Source organism: Ovis aries, chromosome 10 (assembly GCF_016772045.2).
Source record: "Ovis aries strain OAR_USU_Benz2616 breed Rambouillet chromosome 10, ARS-UI_Ramb_v3.0, whole genome shotgun sequence".
Lineage (NCBI taxonomy): Eukaryota > Metazoa > Chordata > Mammalia > Artiodactyla > Bovidae > Ovis > Ovis aries.
This window is the reverse complement of record NC_056063.1, coordinates 28,653,231-28,673,838: the sequence shown is the minus strand read 5'-3', so window position 1 is coordinate 28,673,838 and position 20,608 is coordinate 28,653,231. Positions and strand designations below refer to the sequence as shown.

Genomic DNA, 20,608 nt, shown 5'->3' with positions numbered 1-20,608 from the left:
ATTAGCAAGATTAGAACTAACAATAGAAAGGTCTTAAGAGACCCACTCCCATAACATACACATCTCAAGGTAACATGAATAATCAGAAGATTCCTGTTAAGAAGAACAAACATACCCTCAGGCAAGATACATTGTTATATTGAGTAAGACAAAGTGAAAGTGAAGTCGCTCAGTTGTGTCCGACTCTTTGTGACCCGTGGACTGTAGCCCACCAAGCTCCTCCGTCCATGGGATTCTACAGGCAAGAATACTGGAGTGGGTTGCCATTTCCTTCTCCAGTAAGAGTAAGACAAAGCAGTGTAGAAAACAGTTTCTCCTGTCCTTCTCCTTGAAAGCCCCAGAACCCTTTCTCCTTCTCAAGAGCTCTGGACCTCTTCCTCACTGATAGTCCTGGACTCCTTATCAACCTACCTCAGGATTTGCTCTCTCAATATCCTAATGGAATTTACTGAATTTTCAGAGATTCAGTTCCGTTCAGTTCAGTCGCTCAGTCGTGTCCGACTCTTTGCGACCCCATGAATCCCAGCACGCCAGGCTTCCCTGTCCATCACCAACTCCCAGAGTTCACTCAGATTCATGTCCATCCAGTCAGTGATGCCATCCAGCCATCTCATCCTCCGTCATCCCCTTCTCCTCCTGCCCCCAATCCCTCCCAGCATCAGAGTCTTTTCCAATGAGTCAGCTCTTCTCATGACGTGGCCAAAGTACTGGAGTTTCAGCTTTAACATCATTCCTTCCAAAGAAATCCCAGGGTTGATCTCCTTCAGAATGGACTGGTTGGATCTCCTTGCAGCCCAAGGGACCCTCAAGAGTCTTCTCCAACACCACAGTTCAAAAGCATCAATTCTTCAGCACTCAGCTTTCTTCACAGTCCAACTCTCATATCCATACATGACCACTGGAAAAACCATAGCCTTGACTAGACAGAACTTTGCTGGCAAAGTAATGTCTCTGATTTTGAATATACTGTCTAGGTTGGTCATAACTTTTCTTCCAAGGAGTAAGCGTCTTTTAATTTCATGGCTGAAGTCATCATCTGCAGTGATGTTGGAGCCCCCCAAAATAAAGTCTGACACTGTTTCCACTGTTTCCCCATCTATTTCCCATGAAGTGATGGGACCAGATGCCGTGATCTTCGTTTTCTGAATGTTGAGCTTTAAGCCACCTTTTTCGCTCTCCTCTTTGACTTTGATCAAGAGGCTTTTAGTTCCTCTTCACTTTCTGCCATAACGGTGATGTCATCTGCATATCTGAGGTTATTGATATTTCTCCCAGCAATCTTGATTCCAGCTTGTGTTTCTTCCAGTCCAGTGTTTCTCATGATGTACTCTGCATATAAGTTATAAGCAGAGTGGCAATATACAGCCTTGACGTACTCCTTTTCCTATTTGGAACCAGTCTGTTGTTCCATGTCCAGTTCTAACTGTTGCCTCCTGACCTGCATACAGATTTCTCAAGAGGCAGGTCAGGTGGTCTGGTATTCCCATCTCTTGAAGAATTTTCCACAGTTTATTATGATCCACGCAGTCAAAGGCTTTGGCATAGTCAATAAAGCAGAAATAGATGTTTTTTCTGGAACTCTGTTGCTTTTTCGATGATCCAGTGGATGTTGGCAATTTGATCTCTGGTTCCTCTGCCTTTTCTAAAACCAGCTTGAACATCAGGAAGTTCACGATTCATGTATTGCTGAAGCCTGGCTTGGAGAATTTTGAGCATTACTTTACTAGCATGTGAGATGAGTATAACTGTGCAGTAGTTTGAGCATTCTTTGGCATTGCTTTTCTTTGGGATTGGAATGAAAACTGACCTTTTCCAGTCCATGGCCACTGCTGAGTTTTCCAAATTTGCTGGCATATTGAGTGGAGCACTTTCACAGCATCATCTTTCAGGATTTGAAATAGCTCTACTGGAATTCCATCACCTCCACTAGCTTTGTTTGTAGTGATGCTTTCTAAGGCTCACTTGACTTCACATTCCAGGATGTCTGGCTCTAGGTGAGTGATCACACCATCGTGATTATCCAGGTCGTGAAGATCTTTTTTGTACAGTTCTTCTGTGTTTTCTTGCCACGTCTTCTTAACATCTTCTGCTTCTGTTAGGTCCATACCATTTCTGTCCTTTATCGAGCCCATCTTTGCGTGAAATGTTCCCTTGGTATCTCTAATTTTCTTGAAGAGATCTCTAGTCTTTCCCATTCTGTTCTTTTCCTCTATTTCTTTGCATTGATCACTAAAGAAGGCTTTCTTATCTCTTCTTGCTATTCTTTGGAACTCTGCATTCAGATGTTTATATCTTTCCTTTTCTCCTTTGCTTTTTGCTTCTCTTCTTTTCACAGTTATTTGTAAGGCCTCCCCAGACAGCCATTTTGCTTTTTTGCCTTTCTTTCCCATGGGGATGGTCTTGATCCCTGTCTCCTGTACAATGTCACGAACCTCCGTCCATAGTTCATCAGGCACTCTATCTATCAGATCTGGGCCCTTAAATCTATTTCTCCCTTCCACTGTATAATCATAAGGGATTTGATTTAGGTCATACCTGAATGGTCTAGCAGTTCATGATCTGAGCCACAGTCAGCTCCTGGTCTTGTTTTTGTTGACTGTATAGAGCTTCTCCATCTTCGGCTACAAAGAATATAATCAATCTGATTTCGGTGTTGACCATCTGGTGATGTCCATGTGTAGAGCCTTCTCTTGTGTTGTTGGACGAGGGTGTTTGCTATGACCAGTGCATTTTCTTGGCAAAACTCTTACTAGTCTTTGCCCTGCTTCATTCCGCATTCCAAGGCCAAATCTGCCTGTTACTCCAGGTGTTTCTTGACTTCCTACTTTTGCATTGCAGTCCCCTATCATGAAAAGGACATCTTTTTTGGGTGTCAGTTCTAAAAGGTCTTGTAGGTCTTCATAGAACCGTTCAACTTCAGCTTCTTCAGCGTTACTGGTTGGGGCATAGACTTGGATCACCGTTATAGTGAATGGTTTGCCTTGGAGACGAACAGAGATCATTCTGTCGTTTTTGAGATTGCATCCAAGTACTGCATTTCGGACTTTTTTGTTGACAGTGATGGCTACTCCATTTCTTCTGAGGGATTCCTGCCCACAATAGTAGATTTAATGGTCATCTGAGTTAAATTCACCCATTCCAGTCCATTTTAGTTCGCTGATTGCTCCTAGAATGTCGACGTTCAGTCTTGCCATCTCTTGTTTGACCACTTCCAAGTTGCCTTGATTCATGGACCTGACATTGCAGGTTCCTATGCAATATTGCTCTTTACAGCATCGGACCTTGCTTCTATCACTAGTCACATCCACAGCTGGGTATAGTTTTTGCTTCGGCTCCATCCCTTCATTCTTTTTGGAGTCATTTCTCCACTGGTCTCCAGTAGCATATTGGGCACCTACTCACCTGGGAAGTTCCTCTTTCAGTATCCTATCATTTTGCCTTTTCATACTGTTCATGGGGTTCTCAAGGCAAGAATACTGAAGTCGTTTGCCATTCCCTTCTCCAGTGGACCACATTCTGTGAGACCTCTCCACCGTGACCTGCCTGTCTTCGGTTGCCCCGTGGTCATGGCTTAGTTTCACTGAGTTAGACAAGGCTGTGGCCCTAGTGTGATTAGATTGACTAGTTTTCTGTGAGTATGGTTTCAGTGTGTCTGCCCTCTGATGCCCTCTTGCAACACCTACCATCTTACTTGGTTTTCTCTTACCTTGGGTGTGGGATGTCTCTTCACGGCTGCTCCAGCAAAGCGCAGCTGCTGCTCCTTACCTTGGATGAGGGATATCTCCTCAGTGCTGCCCTTCCTGACCTTCAATGTGGGATGGCGTGCAGCCCTATGGAAGTGATTTCATAAACATCAAGGGGGAAAAAAAAAAGGTAAATCCTGTATGGCAGAACAGTAATGGGGCTGACATTTCTTTTCAACCACTTAAGATTTCCAGTTAATGATTCAACAGTTGTGAAGTTTGATCAGAAAATGAATGTAACTAAAGTTTTCCTAATTAGCTAAGTTGTACTAGGGCAAATGAAGGATTTTCTTTGGAATTCAAGGATTTAGAAAACGTGTTACCCCTTTTTATTGTGAGGTCGCTCTTTCTACCAAGTTGTGTGCCGTTTTCCCTTTATTCACTTTTGCTTATGTCCTTAAATCAAACTTTTTGTTTTCTTATTTGCATATCTAATTGTCTTTTCTCACCATTTTAATTTCTGTATTCAAATTTTAGGTGTGGCTATATCTATGTTTTAGAGATCTGAATATCTGAATTTTTAAGGGTGATGTAAATAAATTGGTTCAGGAAGAAGGAAGGGGAAAAAAAATCCTAATAGGCTATAATTATAAAAGAATTTCAGAAAATTACCCTGTAATAATAATAAGGGCCAATAAAAGTTATGTTAGAGGGGGTATTTCAAATATATATATAAACTACATAGAAATTCTAAATCTTTTTAATTGTTCCAGGCATGAGAGGGAAAGGAAAGCATTTAGATATAAAGCCAAGGTAACTAGTAGGAATGCTGCTGCTGCTGCTGCTAAGTTGCTTTAGTCACGTCTGACTCTGTGTGACCCCATAGATGGCAGCCCGCCAGGCTCCTCCATCCATGGGATTTTTCAGGCAAGAGTACTGGAGTGGGGTGCCATTGCCTTCTCTGTTTAGGAATGGTAAAACCTGATAAAAGATATCTCTCCAAAAGAAAACTGAGACAAATTTTATTGATATTGATGAAAATTGAATGCAGAAAGAGAATTTACTATAGTAAGGCAAGAATACAATATGGCCAAATGTTGGTTAATTCCAGGAATACAAAAAGGGTTACTATTAGAAGAGAACCCGATGTTCATGTTATAATTCATTATATAAATGAGTAAAAGGGAGAGGCCACACAATAGATCTTTTTGACAGATGCTGCAAGGGCTTCCAATCAAAAGGAACATCAGTTTACTTACAGTTAAACCCAGCAAAACAGGATTTTAATGGCCTTCATACTTCTCAAACCAATGAAAGTGAAAGTGAAGTAGCTCAGTCTTATCTGAGCGATTCCGTGGACTATAGCCTACCAGGCTGCTCTGTCCATGGAATTTTCCAGGCAAGAGTACTGGAGTGGGTTGTCGTTTCCTTTTCCAAATAGCTCAAGTAATATCTACCAATATCTACCACCATATGATAAAACACAAGCATTCCCAGTAACATCAGGAGCAGGATGAGAAAATATGCTAACTCTGCCATGATTTAACATTGTTTTGAAAGCATTAGCCTATATAATTACATAAGAAAATAAAATTAAAAGGTGCAGTTGTTGGAAAAGAGGAAGCAAAGTTATCATATTTCTAAGAGAAAAATCCAAGAGAATCAACTGCAGAACTACTAAAAACAAGATGGCCGTATCGAGTATCTAGAAATCCAAGGCTCTCTTTATATCCCACTAATAATCACTTAGAAAATATAGGAGTGAAAAAATCAGAAGATTTAAAAGTCAAGAGTATGAGAAATTCACAACTTCACAACACTGTACTATCCCTATAGTAGTGAGGAGTATAATATTTAACAAAGAAATTAGTCAGGAAAACTTAAATCACTGAATAAGTAACTGGCAAGCAGTTTTAAAAAGAAAAAATGTAGACTACTTACTTGATACTACATATATTCTGGATGAGCCGGAGTTTCTTTATTTAATAATCTAAGATTTTATTTTAAAACTTTTAAATTTATGATGATTATTTATATATATATATATATATAAATGAATTATTAAAATTATTAGTAACCAGTTCTTTTTTTTCTTTTTAATTTTATTATTGAAAGATAATTGCTTTACAGAACTTTGTTGTTTTCTATTGAACCTCAACATGAATCAGCCATAGGTATATATATATCCCCTCCCTTTTGAACCTTCCTCCCATCTCCCTCCCCATCCCACCCCTCTAGGTTGCTACAGAGCCCCTGTTTGAGTTTCCTGAGCCACACAGCAAATTCCTGTTGGCTATCAATTTTACATATGGTAATGTGAATTGCCCATGTTACTCTTTCCATGCATCTCACCCCCTCCTCCCCTCTTCCCATGTCCATAAGTCTTTCTCTGTGTCTGTTTCTCCATTGCTGCCCTATAAATAAATTCTTCAGTACCATTTTTCTAGATTCCGTACATGTGTGTTAGAATGCAATATTTATCTTTCTCTTTCTGGCTCACTTCAGTCTCATGTAATTTATCTTTCTCTTTATATTTCTCTTTCTGGCTCATGTAATAGGCTCTAGGTTCATCCACTTCATCAGAACTGACTCAAATGCGTTTCTTTTTATGGCTGAGTAATATTCCATTGTATATATGTACCACAACTTCTTTATCCATTCATCTGTTGATGGGCATCTAGGTTGCTTCCATGTTCTAGCTATTGTAAATAAATAGTGCTGCACTGAACAATGGGATATATGTGTCTTTTTCAGTTTTCATTTCCTCAGGCTAATATGCCTAGAAGTGCGATTGCTGGGTAATATGATGGTTTTATTTCTAGTTTTTTAAGCATTCTCCATACCATCTTCCACAGTGACTATCAATTTACATTCCCACCAACAGTGCAAGAGTGTTCCCTTTTCTCCACACCCTCTCCAGCATTTATTGTTTGTAGACTTTTTGATGATGGCCATTCTGACTGGTGTGAGGTGATATGTCAATGTAGTTTTGATTTGCATTTCTCTAATAATGTGCAGTGTTGAGCATCTTTTCATGTGTTTGTTAACCATCTGTATGTTGTCTTTGGAGAAATGTATGTTTAGATCTTTTTCCCACTTTTTGATTGGGTTGTTTGTTTTTCTGACATAGATTTGTATGAGCTGCTTGTATATTTTGGAAATTAATCCTTTGTCAGTTGTTTCATTTGCGGTTATTTTCTCCCATTCTGAGGCTTATCTTTTTACTTTGCTTATAGTTTCCTTTGCTCTACAAAAGCTTTTAAATTTAATCAGGTCCCACTTGTTTACTTTTGTTTTTATTTCCATTACTCTAGGAGGTGGGTCATAGAGGAGCTTGCTTTGATTTCTGTCGAGTGTTCTGCCCATGTTTTTCCCTCTAAAAGTTTTATAGTTTCTGGTCTTAGGTTTAGGTCTTTCATCCATTTTGAGTTTATCTTTATGTATGGTGTTAGGAAGTGTTCTAATTTCATTCTTTTACCTGTAGCTATCTAGTTTTCCCAGCACCATTTATTGAAGGGAATGTCTTTGCCTCATTGTATATTCTTGCCTCATTTGTCAAAAATAAGGTTCCCATAGTTGCATGGGTTTATTTCTGGGCTTTCTGTCTTGTTCGATTGGTCTGTATTTCTGTCTATATGTCTTGGAAGATTGGTCTTGTCTAAGAATCTGTTTCTTTTGGTTTATCCATTTTATTGCCATGCTGCTGCTGCTGCTAAGTCGCTTCAGTTGTGTCTAACTCTGTGCGACCACATAAATGGCAACTCACTAGGCTCCGCCGTCCCTGAGATTCTCCAGGCAAGAACACTGGAGTGGGTTGCCATTTCCTTCTCCAGTGCATGAAAGTGAAAAGTGAAAGTGAGGTCGCTCAGTCGTGTCCGACTCTTAGTGACCCCATGGACTGCAGCCTACCAGGGTCCTCCGTCCATGGGGTTTTCCAGGTACTGGAGTGGGGTGCCATTGCCATATAGTTGTTCATAATAGTCTCTTATCATCCTTTGTATTTCTGTATTGTTTCTTGTAACCTCTCGTTTTTCATTTCTAATTTTGTTGATTTGATTCTTCTCTTTTTTTCTTGAGTCTGGCAAAAGGTTTGTCAATTTTGTTTATCTTCTCAAAAACCAACTTTTAGTGTTATTAATCTGTAGTATTGTTTCTTTCATTTCTTTTTCATTTATTTTTGCTCTGATCCTTATGATTTCTTTCCTTGTACTAATTTTGGTTTGTTTTGTTGTTGTTCTTTTTTCCCCAGTTGTTTTAAGTGTAAAGTTAGGTTGTGTATTAGATGTTTTTCTTGTTTCTTGAGGTAGAATTATATTACTATAAACTTCCCTCTTAGAATTGCTTTTGCTGCATCCCATAGGTTTTGTATTGTTGTTTTTTGTTGTCATTTGTTTCTAGAAATTTCTTCATTTCCCTTTTGATTTCTTCAATAACCTGTTGGTTATTTAGAAACGTGTTGTTTAATCTCCATGAGTTTGTTTCTTACAGTTTTTTTCCTTGTAATTGATATGTAGTCTCATAGTGTTGTGATCGGAGAAGATGCTTGATACGATTTCAGTTTTCTTAAATTTACTGAGTCTTGATTTGTGACCCAAATGTGGTCTATCCTGGAAAATGTTCCATATGCACTTAAGAAAGTGTATTCTTCTGTGTTTGAGTGAAATGTCCTGAAGATATCAGTGAGATCTGTCTCATCTAATGTATCATTTAAGACTTTTGTTTCCTTATTAGTTTTCTGTCTTGATGAGCTGTCCATTGGTGTGAGTGGGGTGTTAAAGTCTCCAGCTATTATTGTGTTACTGTCAGTTTCTCCTTTTACGTCTGTTAGTGTTTGTCTCATGTATTGAGGTGCTCCTGTGTTGGGTGCATAGGTATTTACAATTGTTATGTCTTCTCTTGGATTAATCCCTTGATTGTTATGTAGTGTACTTCCTTATCTCTTGTAAAATTCTTTATTTTAAAGTCTATTTTGTCTGATATGAGGATTGCTGCTCCAGCTTTCTTTTGCTTCCCATTTGCATGGAATATATTTTTCTATCCTCTCACTTTCAATCTATATGTGTCTTGAGGCCTAAAGTGGGTATCTTGTAGACAGAATATATATGGGTCTTATTTTTGTATCCATTCAGCCAGTCTGTGTCTTTTGGTTGGAGCATTTAATCCATTTACATTTAAAGAAATTATTGATACATATGTTCTTATTGCCATTTTCTTGTTTGGGGTTGGTTTTGTAGATCTTTTTTCTTCTCTTGTATTTCTTGACTATATAAGTCCCTTTAACATTTGTTGTAAAACTGGTTTGGTGATACTGAAGAGGTTTTGGTGGTTTTGAAGACCTTTCTGCTGTTATGTTCAACCCATTTTTCTGTGATACTGTTGGTATTTTCATTATCTGTTTGTAGGTGTTTACACTTCATGGATATTTACCATTTCTCTGTAACAAGAAATACAAAATTTCCCTTCAATTGGTCACTTGTCTTTTTATTATATTTTACTGTTATCTTTTCTGTGACTGCTATTATTATAATGAATTATTTATCTCTGATTGTTTTTTAAACTGGGGCACTGAGTTGGGCAAGGAGAATTCAGAAGTTATTTCCACTGAGAAATAAATGCATAGTTGAACTAAGAGAGCTTGCCTTATTCAGGATTTTAAGTTTTTATATAATGAAGTGATATGATACATCAGTGTTCTTCCAGGTAGCTAGATGACTCATTCCCTGCCTCTTTGAGAACTGTGGTCAAGTGTTGCTTTACTAGAGTGATCTTCTGTAGGCAGCATATGTAAAATTGTAACACTGTCACAAACTTAGGCCTGTTCCCTATGCTGTCCTTTTTCTTCTCTCCCACCCCCTTACCCCTGCCTTATAGGAGTTACCACAATTTAACCTAACAGATGTTTTGCTGACTTAATGTGTTTTCATTTACCTTATCCCTAATATGCTGGTAGAGTGAATGCACCAATTTGGAACTTTAAATAATGCCTGGCATTACAGCAAGTACTCAATTTGTATTGATTAAATGATCAAATTTCCCCTCATGTAGATTTTTTGAGGATAGATTAAAAGATGAACTGGAAGAGGAAGAGACTTGAGAAAGAAGGAGCAATTTAAGTCCCATTATGGTGGTCTTACGTGTAAGGTAGCAAAAGCTTAGCTGAAGTAATAGCAATGATAATAAAATAGAAAAGGCTAATGGAAATGACATTAAAAAGAAGAAATGGGTTACCATTCTTGTTTGTATTTATAACTAATAAATAAAAAGGAAAAATTATTTGTGTTTGTATTATATTTTAATATAGATGTTTATAAAGCAAAATTATAGATGATTGAAAATGAGTGAGTAGATGCTGTGACTTTTGTTTCTTTTGTTCTTACAAAACATTACTTTAAAAATACAAGCTTTAAAGTATCTAGTGGAAGTCATAATGATTTTTCTGGTGTATTGTTTTTCTGTAATTTTTTTTTTTAGAGCTTTGCTTCCTGTTTTACATCACAAATCTAAAAAAGGACCCCCCCGTCAAGCCAAATATGCTATTCATTGTATCCATGCGATATTTTCTAGTAAAGAAACCCAGTTTGCACAGATATTTGAGGTAAAAAGAAAAATTTTTTTTTGTTTCATGTTATTGTTAAAAAAATATAAATGAGTTTACAGAATGTTCACGTTTGGAGATGTATCATTTTGTAATTTTCCAAATTTGAATCAGTATATCAATATTAATGATTGGTTAAAATTTGAAAATATCTGATGATTCAGCTTTTTAATGCTAGCTCATTCAGAAATCAAGCAGTTGTATAATAGTTTTGACGTTACTTTATACATTTAGTATTAGGAAACTTTTTTCATTAGTAATTACATGTAAAATCATAGTTACTCATAGTAGGTAATAGGTGATTATTCTATCAGTTTACAGATTTTAGAAGTTTGATTTCTATATATGAAATACTACTGAAGTGTGGGGGGTTTTATACATGAATAATAATTTATAATTAAGGTTAAATGCATTTGTACTTTAATGACTGACCTAATTTCATATTAGATTAAAATGTGCCTTTTCCTTTGCAGGGCACGTGATCCACACCCAAAGATCCTTGATAGTTGGTGCTCTCCAAAACACCCATAGCAGTTTAGGTCCATGCCAGATGGTTTTGGGCAGGACCAAATATCAAGGACCTTTTGGTGTGGTCCAGATGTCTCTTGGAATTTTTGAGCGGGACCAAATATGAATAAATATTAAGGACCTTTGTGTGTAGACCAAATGTCTTACTGGGTGTATTGGGACAGGACCAAATACCTACTGACTGTCTTTTCAGCATGTTTTTTATTTTTTCTGTACTTTGAATTACCAGTACCCTTTCTAAGTATGGCAATTTCAGTATAAGCTATTATAATCTAGCTTTAGCCTTCTTACTGCAAATAGAAGCTAAACAGAAAATTTATAAAAATCTTGTAGTTATAGTCTAGGAGCCTTGAATGAAGTCAAAACAATTTGGAAATTATGCTGAAACTAATCCACCATAAATACACAGACTTGCTGTCTATTTTAGAAGTATTTATACTAATTTTCTCATATTTTCATGATTTATATTAAAGGTGGAATAAAAGAGGAAGAAAAGTTTTCTGTATCAAACAGCATCTTAGCTATAGATACTCAATCATAATATAATTTAAAAATTGAGGTGGAGGTATATTCTATAGTCTTTAATTTTTTAATAAGAGGATGATTTCAGTGGACTCATGTTGATTTCTAGAAAGCTTTTTATTTTTCCTTGAATAATCTTTTTGTTCCCTCCAATGATGAGGAGGAAAATGCTGATAATAGCTTGACTTTATTGGTTACTTTTGATTTTAATATCTATAACTTCATCTTTATAAGAACCTACCTGGTAATCCTTCTCCTGTAACATAGAAGATTGGCTGGCTTTCTGAGAAATGGTTTCACAGACACATCTAACCTTTATCAGATTACTGTTAATCCAGAGCTGCTGCTGCTGCTAAGTCACTTCAGTCATGTCTGACTCTGTGCTGCCCCATAGACGGCAGCCCACCAGGCTCCCCTGTCCCTGGGATTCTCCAGGCAAGAACACTGGAGTGGGTTGCCGTTTCCTTCTCCAGTGCGTGAAAGTGAAAGGTGAAAGTGAAGTCACTCAGTCGTGTCCGACTCTTAGCGACCCCATGGGCTGTAGCCTACCAGGCTCTGTCCATGGGATTTTTCCAGGCAAGAGTATTGGCGTAGTGTCCGACTCTTAGCGACCCCATGGGCTGTAGCCTACCAGGCTCTGTCCATGGGATTTTTCCAGGCAAGAGTATTGGAGTAGGGTGCCCTTGCCTTCTCTGGCTAATTCAGAGACTGATCATTAATTTTGGTTTTTCAGAAATGATTTTAATACCTTATTGTGGAAAATTGTCACGCAATATAATAAATGAGTTGGAAAAAAGTACACTGTCAGTGATGTGTTTCTGATGTAAACAAGTTATCACTTAGATGTGCAATGGAGGTATTGAGGGACGTCATCGAGAACAGCAAGAAGTACTGTCATTACTTTTGATTAAATGAAACTTTTCATATTGCCCCAGTGTGTTGGAAAAGAACAGTTTTGTGTTGTTTTTTAAAGCCTAGAATGCTTGGTGTTCAGTATAGGAGGATACCTACACGTTAATCTCAACCCCATTTCCCCAGCCACCCAGTTTCTTTTCTCAGAGGCAGCCAGTGTTACCAGTTTCTAATGTACTTTTCAGGAGATATTTTATTCTTATACAAGTAATATAAATACACAAAACACATCTTTTGTCCCCTTCCGCCTCTCCTTATGCCAATGATAGTGTGCTATAGCCACTCTTCTGACTATCATATTTTAAAAATTGAGCAATATATTTTAGGTATCAACTTATGTGATTAAATAATCAGTCTCCTTCTGTTATGGCAAAATGAATATTAAAATAATATTTTTATTTTACTATGAGTAATAAAATAGTTTTATTAGTTATAGTACTTAATATTTGATGCTATAAAAATCCACAAAAGCGCTTGTAACTATCCATAATGAAAGCTTATTTCTTGCTCGTCATAAAAGTCCATTTGGGTGTTTTGATTGCATTCTATTCAGTGTTTTAGCCACGCAGACCCTTTTTGACTAGTGGCTTCTCTTTCCTGGTGGCTCAGACAGTAAAGCGTCTGCCTGTAATGCGGGAGACCTGGGTTCGATCCCTGGGTCAGGAAGATCCCCTGGAGAAGGAAATGGCAATCCACTCCAGTACTCTTGCCTGGAAAATTCCATGGACAGAGGATAGTGGTGGGCTACAGTCTGTGGGGTCGCAAAGAGTCAGACACGACTGAGCAACTTCACTTTCTTTCACTTTTACTTTTTCTCTTTGCGTCCCATTGGATCCTTTGTATTAAGCCACCAGTGAGTAAAGAGAAAGAGAATGTGGAGAAGATACGCTGTTCATGTCTGCCTGAGTTCAGGCATGGCATACCTTACTTCCATCTCCATTCTGGTAACCAGAACTTTCGACTGCACATAGAAGCATCCTTATGCCCAGAAAGTAGAATAGAAGTAGCTATTGGTGAGCCGAAATGGCTACCCACTCCAGTTTCTTGCCTGGAGAATTCCATGGACTGAGGAACCTCATTGGCTACAGTCCATGCAGTCACAAAGAGTTGTACATGACTGAGCAACTTTCAGCAGTTGCTGACATATGCAGTCATAAAATATATGATACGTGATTCTTCATATTGAAATGTTTCTTTACCTACCTCTAAAATATAATTTGGGAAAAACTGAAAGTGCTTAAATATGATGCCTTCTAGTCAGTAAAAGTTGTCAGTAAAAGTTAAATATAACTTGAACCACTGCTTATACCATGTATTGGAACTTGTGTGGTTTTTAGCATTTGTAGATGATACATGTGACCAGTTTATTTGCATGTTTATGGAGTTAATCATTTTCCTTTCCTCACTTTCAGCCTCTGCATAAGAGCCTAGATCCGAGCAACCTGGAGCATCTCATCACACCACTGGTGACTATTGGTCATATTGCTCTCCTTGCACCAGACCAGTTTGCTGCTCCTTTGAAGTCTTTGGTAGCTACTTTCATTGTGAAGGATCTTCTGATGAATGATCGGGTAATTTATGTTTTCTAGATGTGTATTCTTCATAATGCTATCTTCTAAAATTTTATGCAACAAAGAGAGAAGTGGAATGATGTAAATAGCACTTCAGTTTGGTTTATATGTTTTTAGCTTTTCCCATCTTTTTACCATGCTGCATCTTCATTATAAGTGAAACAACATTGAAACATCTCTTTAGTTGAGCACAAGGCTGTGACCTGGAATGCTTTCCTTGATAAATACAAGATATCACTGGATTCTGTCTCTTTCAACTTTATAGGGATGTAAGTTTTCTAATGACATCTATTTTTTAAATATGTGAAGATTGACAGGTTAGTTTGCAGTATGGTTGTCATGATAGTAGTTGTTGCATTTCATACATACTATAGAGAATTAAAAGATCCCTGAGGGAAAATACTAGGGAAAAAAATAGTGATTTTCTGTCTCCATTGTGTGAATATTTGGGGCAGGATATGTTTGGGTGTCTTGGAGAATTGACCCTTACAATCATGTGGAGTTTTATGCATGGGTTTGTGTATTTTTAGATATACATATGTGTAAAAAAGAATACTGTAAAACTAGGATTTTCAGAATGGTAAATGAGCATTGGTTTCGGATTAAAGTTACCAGCTGCGTTAGCCCCTAATAAAGGTAGTCCTGTTCTATGATGCTTTGAGGCAAGCATTGACTTCTCTCTGGCTGTGAAAGTTCTACAATGCATCTTCTTCCAATAGGAGATTGTTTTCTGTGTTGAAAATCTGTTTAGCATAGCCACCTTATCTAAGCTAGATGTTCTGGATAACTTGCTGCAGCTTCAGCATAAGTACTTGCTGCTCCACCTTGTACTTCTATATCATAGAGATGGCTTCTTAAGTATTATGAACCAGTCTCTTCTAGCCTGAGATTTTCCTTCTGGAGCCTCCTTAGCTCTCTCAGTCTTCATAGAATTGAAAAGAGTTACAGCCTTGCTCTGGATCAGGTTTTGGCTTAAGGGAATGTTGGGCTGATTTGATCTCCCCTCCAGTCCATTAAACTTTCTCCATATCAGCAATAAGTGTGTTTTGCTTTCTTGTCATTCCCATTTTCACTGGAGTAGCACTTTTAATTTCCTTCAAGAACTTATCCTTCACATTCACAACTTGGCCCAAGAGGTGTAATTTTCAGCTGGTAGTAGCTTTTGACATGCCTTCATCACTAGGCATTATCATTTCTAGCTTTTCATATGAAGTTGAGAGATGTGCAGTGCTTCCTTTCACTTGAACATGCACAACCCATGATAGGTGTGCTAATTTTCCCAATTTCTATGTTGTTGTATCTTAGGGAATAGGATGGCCTGAGGAGAGAGGGAGAGATGGGGAAAAGGCCAGTCTGTAGAGCAGTCAGAACACACGTGTTTACTGATTAAGTTCATTGTATTAATGGGTGTGATTCATGACACCTGAAAACAGTTACAATAGTACCATTAAAGATCTCTAGTCACTTATCACCATAACAGATGTAATAATAGTGAAATCATTTGGAATACTGCAAGAATTATGAAAATGTGACAGAGATAGGAAGTGAGCAAATGCTGTTGGAAAGATAACACTGATAGAAACTTGACACGAACCTTCAGTTTGTAAAAAATGCAGTATTTGTGAAGCTATTGAGACAATTTTTGTGTGTATACAAAAACTATGTCAGACAGCTGGATAACAGTAAAAATAAAATTTGTTTATTTAGAGTATGTAATTAGAACTGCAGCAAGATAGGAAAGAGAATATGAAACAGAAACAGTATTTGAAGTGATAATGCCAGAAGAATTTTTCAGAATTTATGAAAGACATCAAAGCTATACATTCAAAAAGAGATACAAATCCCAAGTAGGATCAGTATAACACAAAGCTCACTAGATATATCACAGTAACACTAGAACCAATCAAAATAGAAAGGATTAAAAGCATTTATGCAGAAAGACAGAAAGCCTTCCAGGGAACAAGACTGTCATCTGACTTCAAGAGAAAAGATTAGAAAATGGAAGATAATGGAATAATATCTTCAAATTATTGAGTGGAAGAAAAGTACCAATCTGGAATTCTAAACCTGGAGAAAATATCCTTTAAAAAGGGAACGCAACATAAACACATTTTCAGACAAAAACTGAGAGAATGAGAGAAAATATTTGCAAATCATGTATCCAGTATGTCCATATTGTATAAATCACATGTAAAATAAATAAACAACAGAAAAAGAGTTTGATTAAAAAATAGGCAGAGGTGACGTTTTTCCAAAGAATGCAAACAAGTCATCAGTAATTGTAGAAAAAGTGCTCAACATCAGTAATCACCAGAGAAATGCAAATCAAAACCACAAAAAGATAGGACTTTACTTTTCTTAGAATGACTAATATAAAATAGACAGATAATAAGTGTTGGTGAAGATGTGAAGAGAAAGAACCCTTTTGTACTGTTGGTGTGAATGTAAATAGATACAGCCACCATGAAAAACAGTATGGAGAATCTTCCAAAAAATTAAAAATAGGAAAGAAAAATAAACAGAAGCACCACATGATCCAGTAATAAATACTTCAGAGTATTTATCTGAAGGAAATGCGAACACTAATTCAAAAAGATCTCTGTACCCGCATGTTCAGTGCAGCATTATTTATAGCAGTCAAGACAGGGAAGCAACCCAGGTGTCCATCTAATGGATGGATGGATAGAGAAAAAGGGGTGGATATACACAATGTAATATTGATCAGTCATTAAAGAAAAGGAAAAAGTCCTGCCATTTGTGACAGCATGGATGAACCTTGAGGACATTATGCTAAGTTAAATAGACAAAGATGAATACTGTGTGATGTTCCTTACATGCAGTATCAAATTTAAAAAACCCCAAATAACAGCAACAAAACCTCCCAAACTCATAGTTACAGAGATCCAGTGGCAGTTGTCAGAGGCTAGGGATGCAGGATGTGTGAATTGGGTAAAGGAATTCTAAAGGTACAGACTTCCAGTTGGAAAATAAGTCAAGGAATGTAATGTACAGCATGGTGCCTATTGTTATTAATACTGCCTGATAAAACTGAAAGTTTCTGCTGAGAGTAGGTCTGAAAATGTCTCATCATAGGAAAATAATTGTAGCTGTGTTGTGATGGGTGATCACTAGACTTACTGTGTTGATCATTTCACAATATATTGAATCATTGTACCTCTAGAACTGATTTGTCAAATGCCAATTATATCCTTTTTAAAAAAATTATTAATTTAAAAAAAAATGAAAAATGAACCTGCAGAATGGGAGAAAATATTTGAAAAATTATATATCCGATAAGAGGCGTAAAACTCAACAAGACAAACAGCCCAGTTTTTTTTAAATGGGTGAAAGACCTGAATAATCATTACTATTAATAGTTATTATAGCTTTTTTGTTTATATTTTTGTATTAAGGTTTGTTCATTGTTTTTCTAGACATGATGCTATGGCACACTTAATAGACCAAATTATCATATAAACATAACTTTTTGTATAGTGGAAAACCAAGACATCTGTGTAACTCGCTTTATTGCAATACTTGCTTAATTGTGGTTGCTTGGAACCATACCTGAAGTATCTCCGAGGTATACCTGTTTCTGCTTGCTCATGCTTCATTTTTGCTTTCTTCTGACCCGTCTTTGAATTTACTCATCCTCTCTTCAGACTTGTTGAGTCTTATGTTAAACCCATAAAATTGAGTTCTTAATTGCAATGTTTATATATTTTTTCCTGTAATTTCCTTAGAGTTTTTAAATGACATTTTTAGTTCCCTGCCAGAATTCTTTTTCTTACCATTTAATCTTTCAGCACCTCTAATTATGTTAAAATTTACGTGAGTTAGTCTCAATATCTGTATCTCCAGTGGCTCTTTTTCTCTGTCTGGTTTTCACTTGATTGTTGGTCAGGTCTTACCTTGCACATGTTATTGTTGATTGAGTTGCACACTTTGTGTACGAAAAGTTACAGAGATAATTTGAAGCTCTGGATAATTTTATAATTCTTCCAAAGAAGATTTATTTTTGCTTCTGATAGGCAGTTGAGCTGCTCTGAAATAATTTTCATTCAATCAAGAAAGCAGTGATTGGAAGCTGGGCTTCAGTTTTTGACAGGCTGATTGTTTTTCTGATCACTTTTATGTTGAGGGTGTTTTTATTTGGGATCCACCCAAAAGTCTAGATTGTTTAACAAGTCAGTCAGTCAGTTCAGTAGCTAGTCATGTCTGACTCTTTGCGACCCCATGAACTGCAGCACGCCAGACCTCCCTGTCCATCACCAACTCCCGGAGTCCACCCAGACTCATGTCCATTGAGTCGGTGATGCCATACAACCATCTCATCCTCTGTTGTCTGTCCCCTTCTCCTCCTGCCCTCAATCTTTCCCAGCATCAAGGTCTTTTCCAGTGAGTCAGCTCTTCACATCAGGTGGCCAAAGGATTGGAGTTTCAGCTTCAACATAATGAACACCCAGGACTGATCTCTTTTAGGATGAACTGGTTGGATCTCCTTGCAGTCCAGTGGACTCTCAAGAGCCTTCTCCAACACCACAGTTCAAAAGCATCAATTCTAAAGCATCAGTTCTTTGGTGCTCAGCTTTCTTTGTAGTCCAACTCTCAGATCCATACGTGACCACTGGAAAAACCATAGCTTTGACTAGATGGACGTTTGTTGACAAAGTAATGTCTCTGCTTTTTAATATGCTATCTAGGTTGACCATAACTTTCCTTCCAAGGAGCAAGCGTCTTTTAATTTTATGGCTGCAGTCACCATCTGCAGTGATTTTGGAGCCCAGAAAAATCAAGTCAGCTACTGTTTCCACTGTTTCCCCATCTATTTGCCATGATCTTAGTTTTCTGAATGTTGAGCTTTAAGCCAACCTTTTCACTCCTACTTTCATCAAGAGGCTCTTTAGTTCTTCTTCATTTTTCTGCCATAAGGGTGGTGTCATCTGCATATCTGAGCTTATTGATATTTCTCCCAGCAATCTTGATTCCAGCTTGTGCTTCATCCAGCTCAGCATTTCTCATGATGTACTCTGCATAGAAGTTAAATAAGCTGGGTGACAATATACAGCCTTGACGTACTCCTTTCCCGATTTGGAACCAGTCTGTTGTTCCATGTCCAGTTCTAACTGTTGCTTCCTGACGTGCATACAGGTTTCTCAAGAGTCAGATCAGGTAGTCTGGTTTTCCCATCTTTCAAAATTTTCCACAGTTTATTGTGATCCACACAGTCAAAGACTCTACTCTTTATTGGACTCAGAATTCCGTTTTTTTTTTTCTCCTTCTAGCTCTGTGACACTGATGCAAAACATTGCTCAACCTTTAAACCTCTTTCAGTTTCAGAATCAGCCATCATTTATATATCAGAAAAGCAATTTTAGTGCCAGGCTTACATCTCAGTTATTCTCTTTCAATACCCATGAACTGTTAGCATCTGGTGATGTTACTCTCCAAACTTTTTTTTTCCTGCCCCAGCTAACCACAAAGCACCATTTTACTGTATATTTATCTGAAAACAACATACTTGTTTAGGTTTGCTTGTTCCTAGGCTTTATGAATTATTTTATACCATATATTGATACATTTTTGGGTGGCTTGCCATCATTATTACGGATGTGTTTCTTAGAATAACTCTTGATGTTGAATCTAGCTGTAGTTCATTTATTCATTGCTCTGTATTATATCATTGTGTGGTGTATATCTCATTTTCTTAATGGACACATGGTGTATTTCCATTTCTTTCTTGTTTTAAACAGTACTACTGTGATTTTTTTCTTCTTTATAGAACCATCTGATGCATATGAGTACAGATTTCTCCAGGTTACATTCACAAGAGTGGTATACTTATGACCATCAGTCTGTACATTTTTCAATTTATTGCCGAAATATTTTTCAGACTGGTTGTAAAACCTTATTTTCCTTTCATCAGCATGTGACATTATTGTCAAATGTCTTAATTTTTGTCCATCTAATTAATACAAAGTAATATCTCTTAATTTGCATTTCCCTGGTTACTAAGAATGTTTATGTCAAGTCATCATTCATGTTGCCTCTTTTCTGAAATTCCTCTTGATGTCGTTTGCCTTTTTTCCTTTCTTGGATTGTTTATGTTCTACTCACAGGTAATCTTTACACACTTAATTTTTTTTTCAGGTACATGTTAAAGTGTGTTCATAAAATCTCATTTATGGTGTGTCTTTCTATTCCCTTCATAGTGTCTTTTGAACAAAAGTTATTAATTTTAATGTAACTAAATTTATCATTCTTTTCTCTTATAGTTAGTGCTTTTTATATCTTGTTTCAGAAATTATTTCCTGTGCCATTGTCATAGTCTCTCATACGTTGTTTTAAAAGTTTTAAGGTTTTCTTTTCACACATAAAAATTTTAATCCATCTGGTTTTGGTTTTTTTTTGCTTTTTTTGTATGCTGTGACTCAAGATCTCCCTTTCTTTCTATTCTCCATTAGGAGAACCAACTTTCCCAGCATAATTTATGGCATGATCTCTCCTTCCAATCATCTGCAGTGCTACCATCCTTATACAGCCTGTATTTTTTCTCATTGCTTAGTTTGCTCATCTACAGTGTCTTTCAGTAAAATTTTATAGTTTTATATGCTTTTTCATCTTGACTAGTACATTTGTCCATTAGTTTTAGATTTTTTTGTTTGTTTGATTTTAGTTTTGTTGCATCTATTATGGTTTTTTTATTTTTGAACCTGTCTGTTTACCTTATGATGTTTTTTATTTTCTATTTGTAATAATTTGTGCTGATTGAATTTTCTTGTGAATTAAATATTTAT

At 37.0% G+C, this 20,608-nt stretch overlaps 1 protein-coding gene across 8 annotated transcripts in view; it reads left to right on the top strand.

Annotated features, from left to right (window-relative positions):
• The window catches only part of PDS5B (PDS5 cohesin associated factor B), a 178,522-nt gene that overhangs the window by 116,985 nt on the left and 40,929 nt on the right, over positions 1 to 20,608 (top strand). For 7 of the 8 annotated variants that reach the window (XM_027973013.3, XM_015098135.4, XM_015098134.4 and 4 more), the window contains exons 20-21: positions 10,155 to 10,278; positions 13,653 to 13,811. In XM_027973013.3, the coding sequence (XP_027828814.1) occupies positions 10,155 to 10,278; positions 13,653 to 13,811 (283 nt within the window). Of the gene's footprint in view, positions 1 to 10,154; positions 11,746 to 11,880; positions 12,361 to 13,652; positions 13,812 to 20,608 lie in introns of those variants that run through there. The other variant, XR_009595232.1, reaches the window with a different exon arrangement.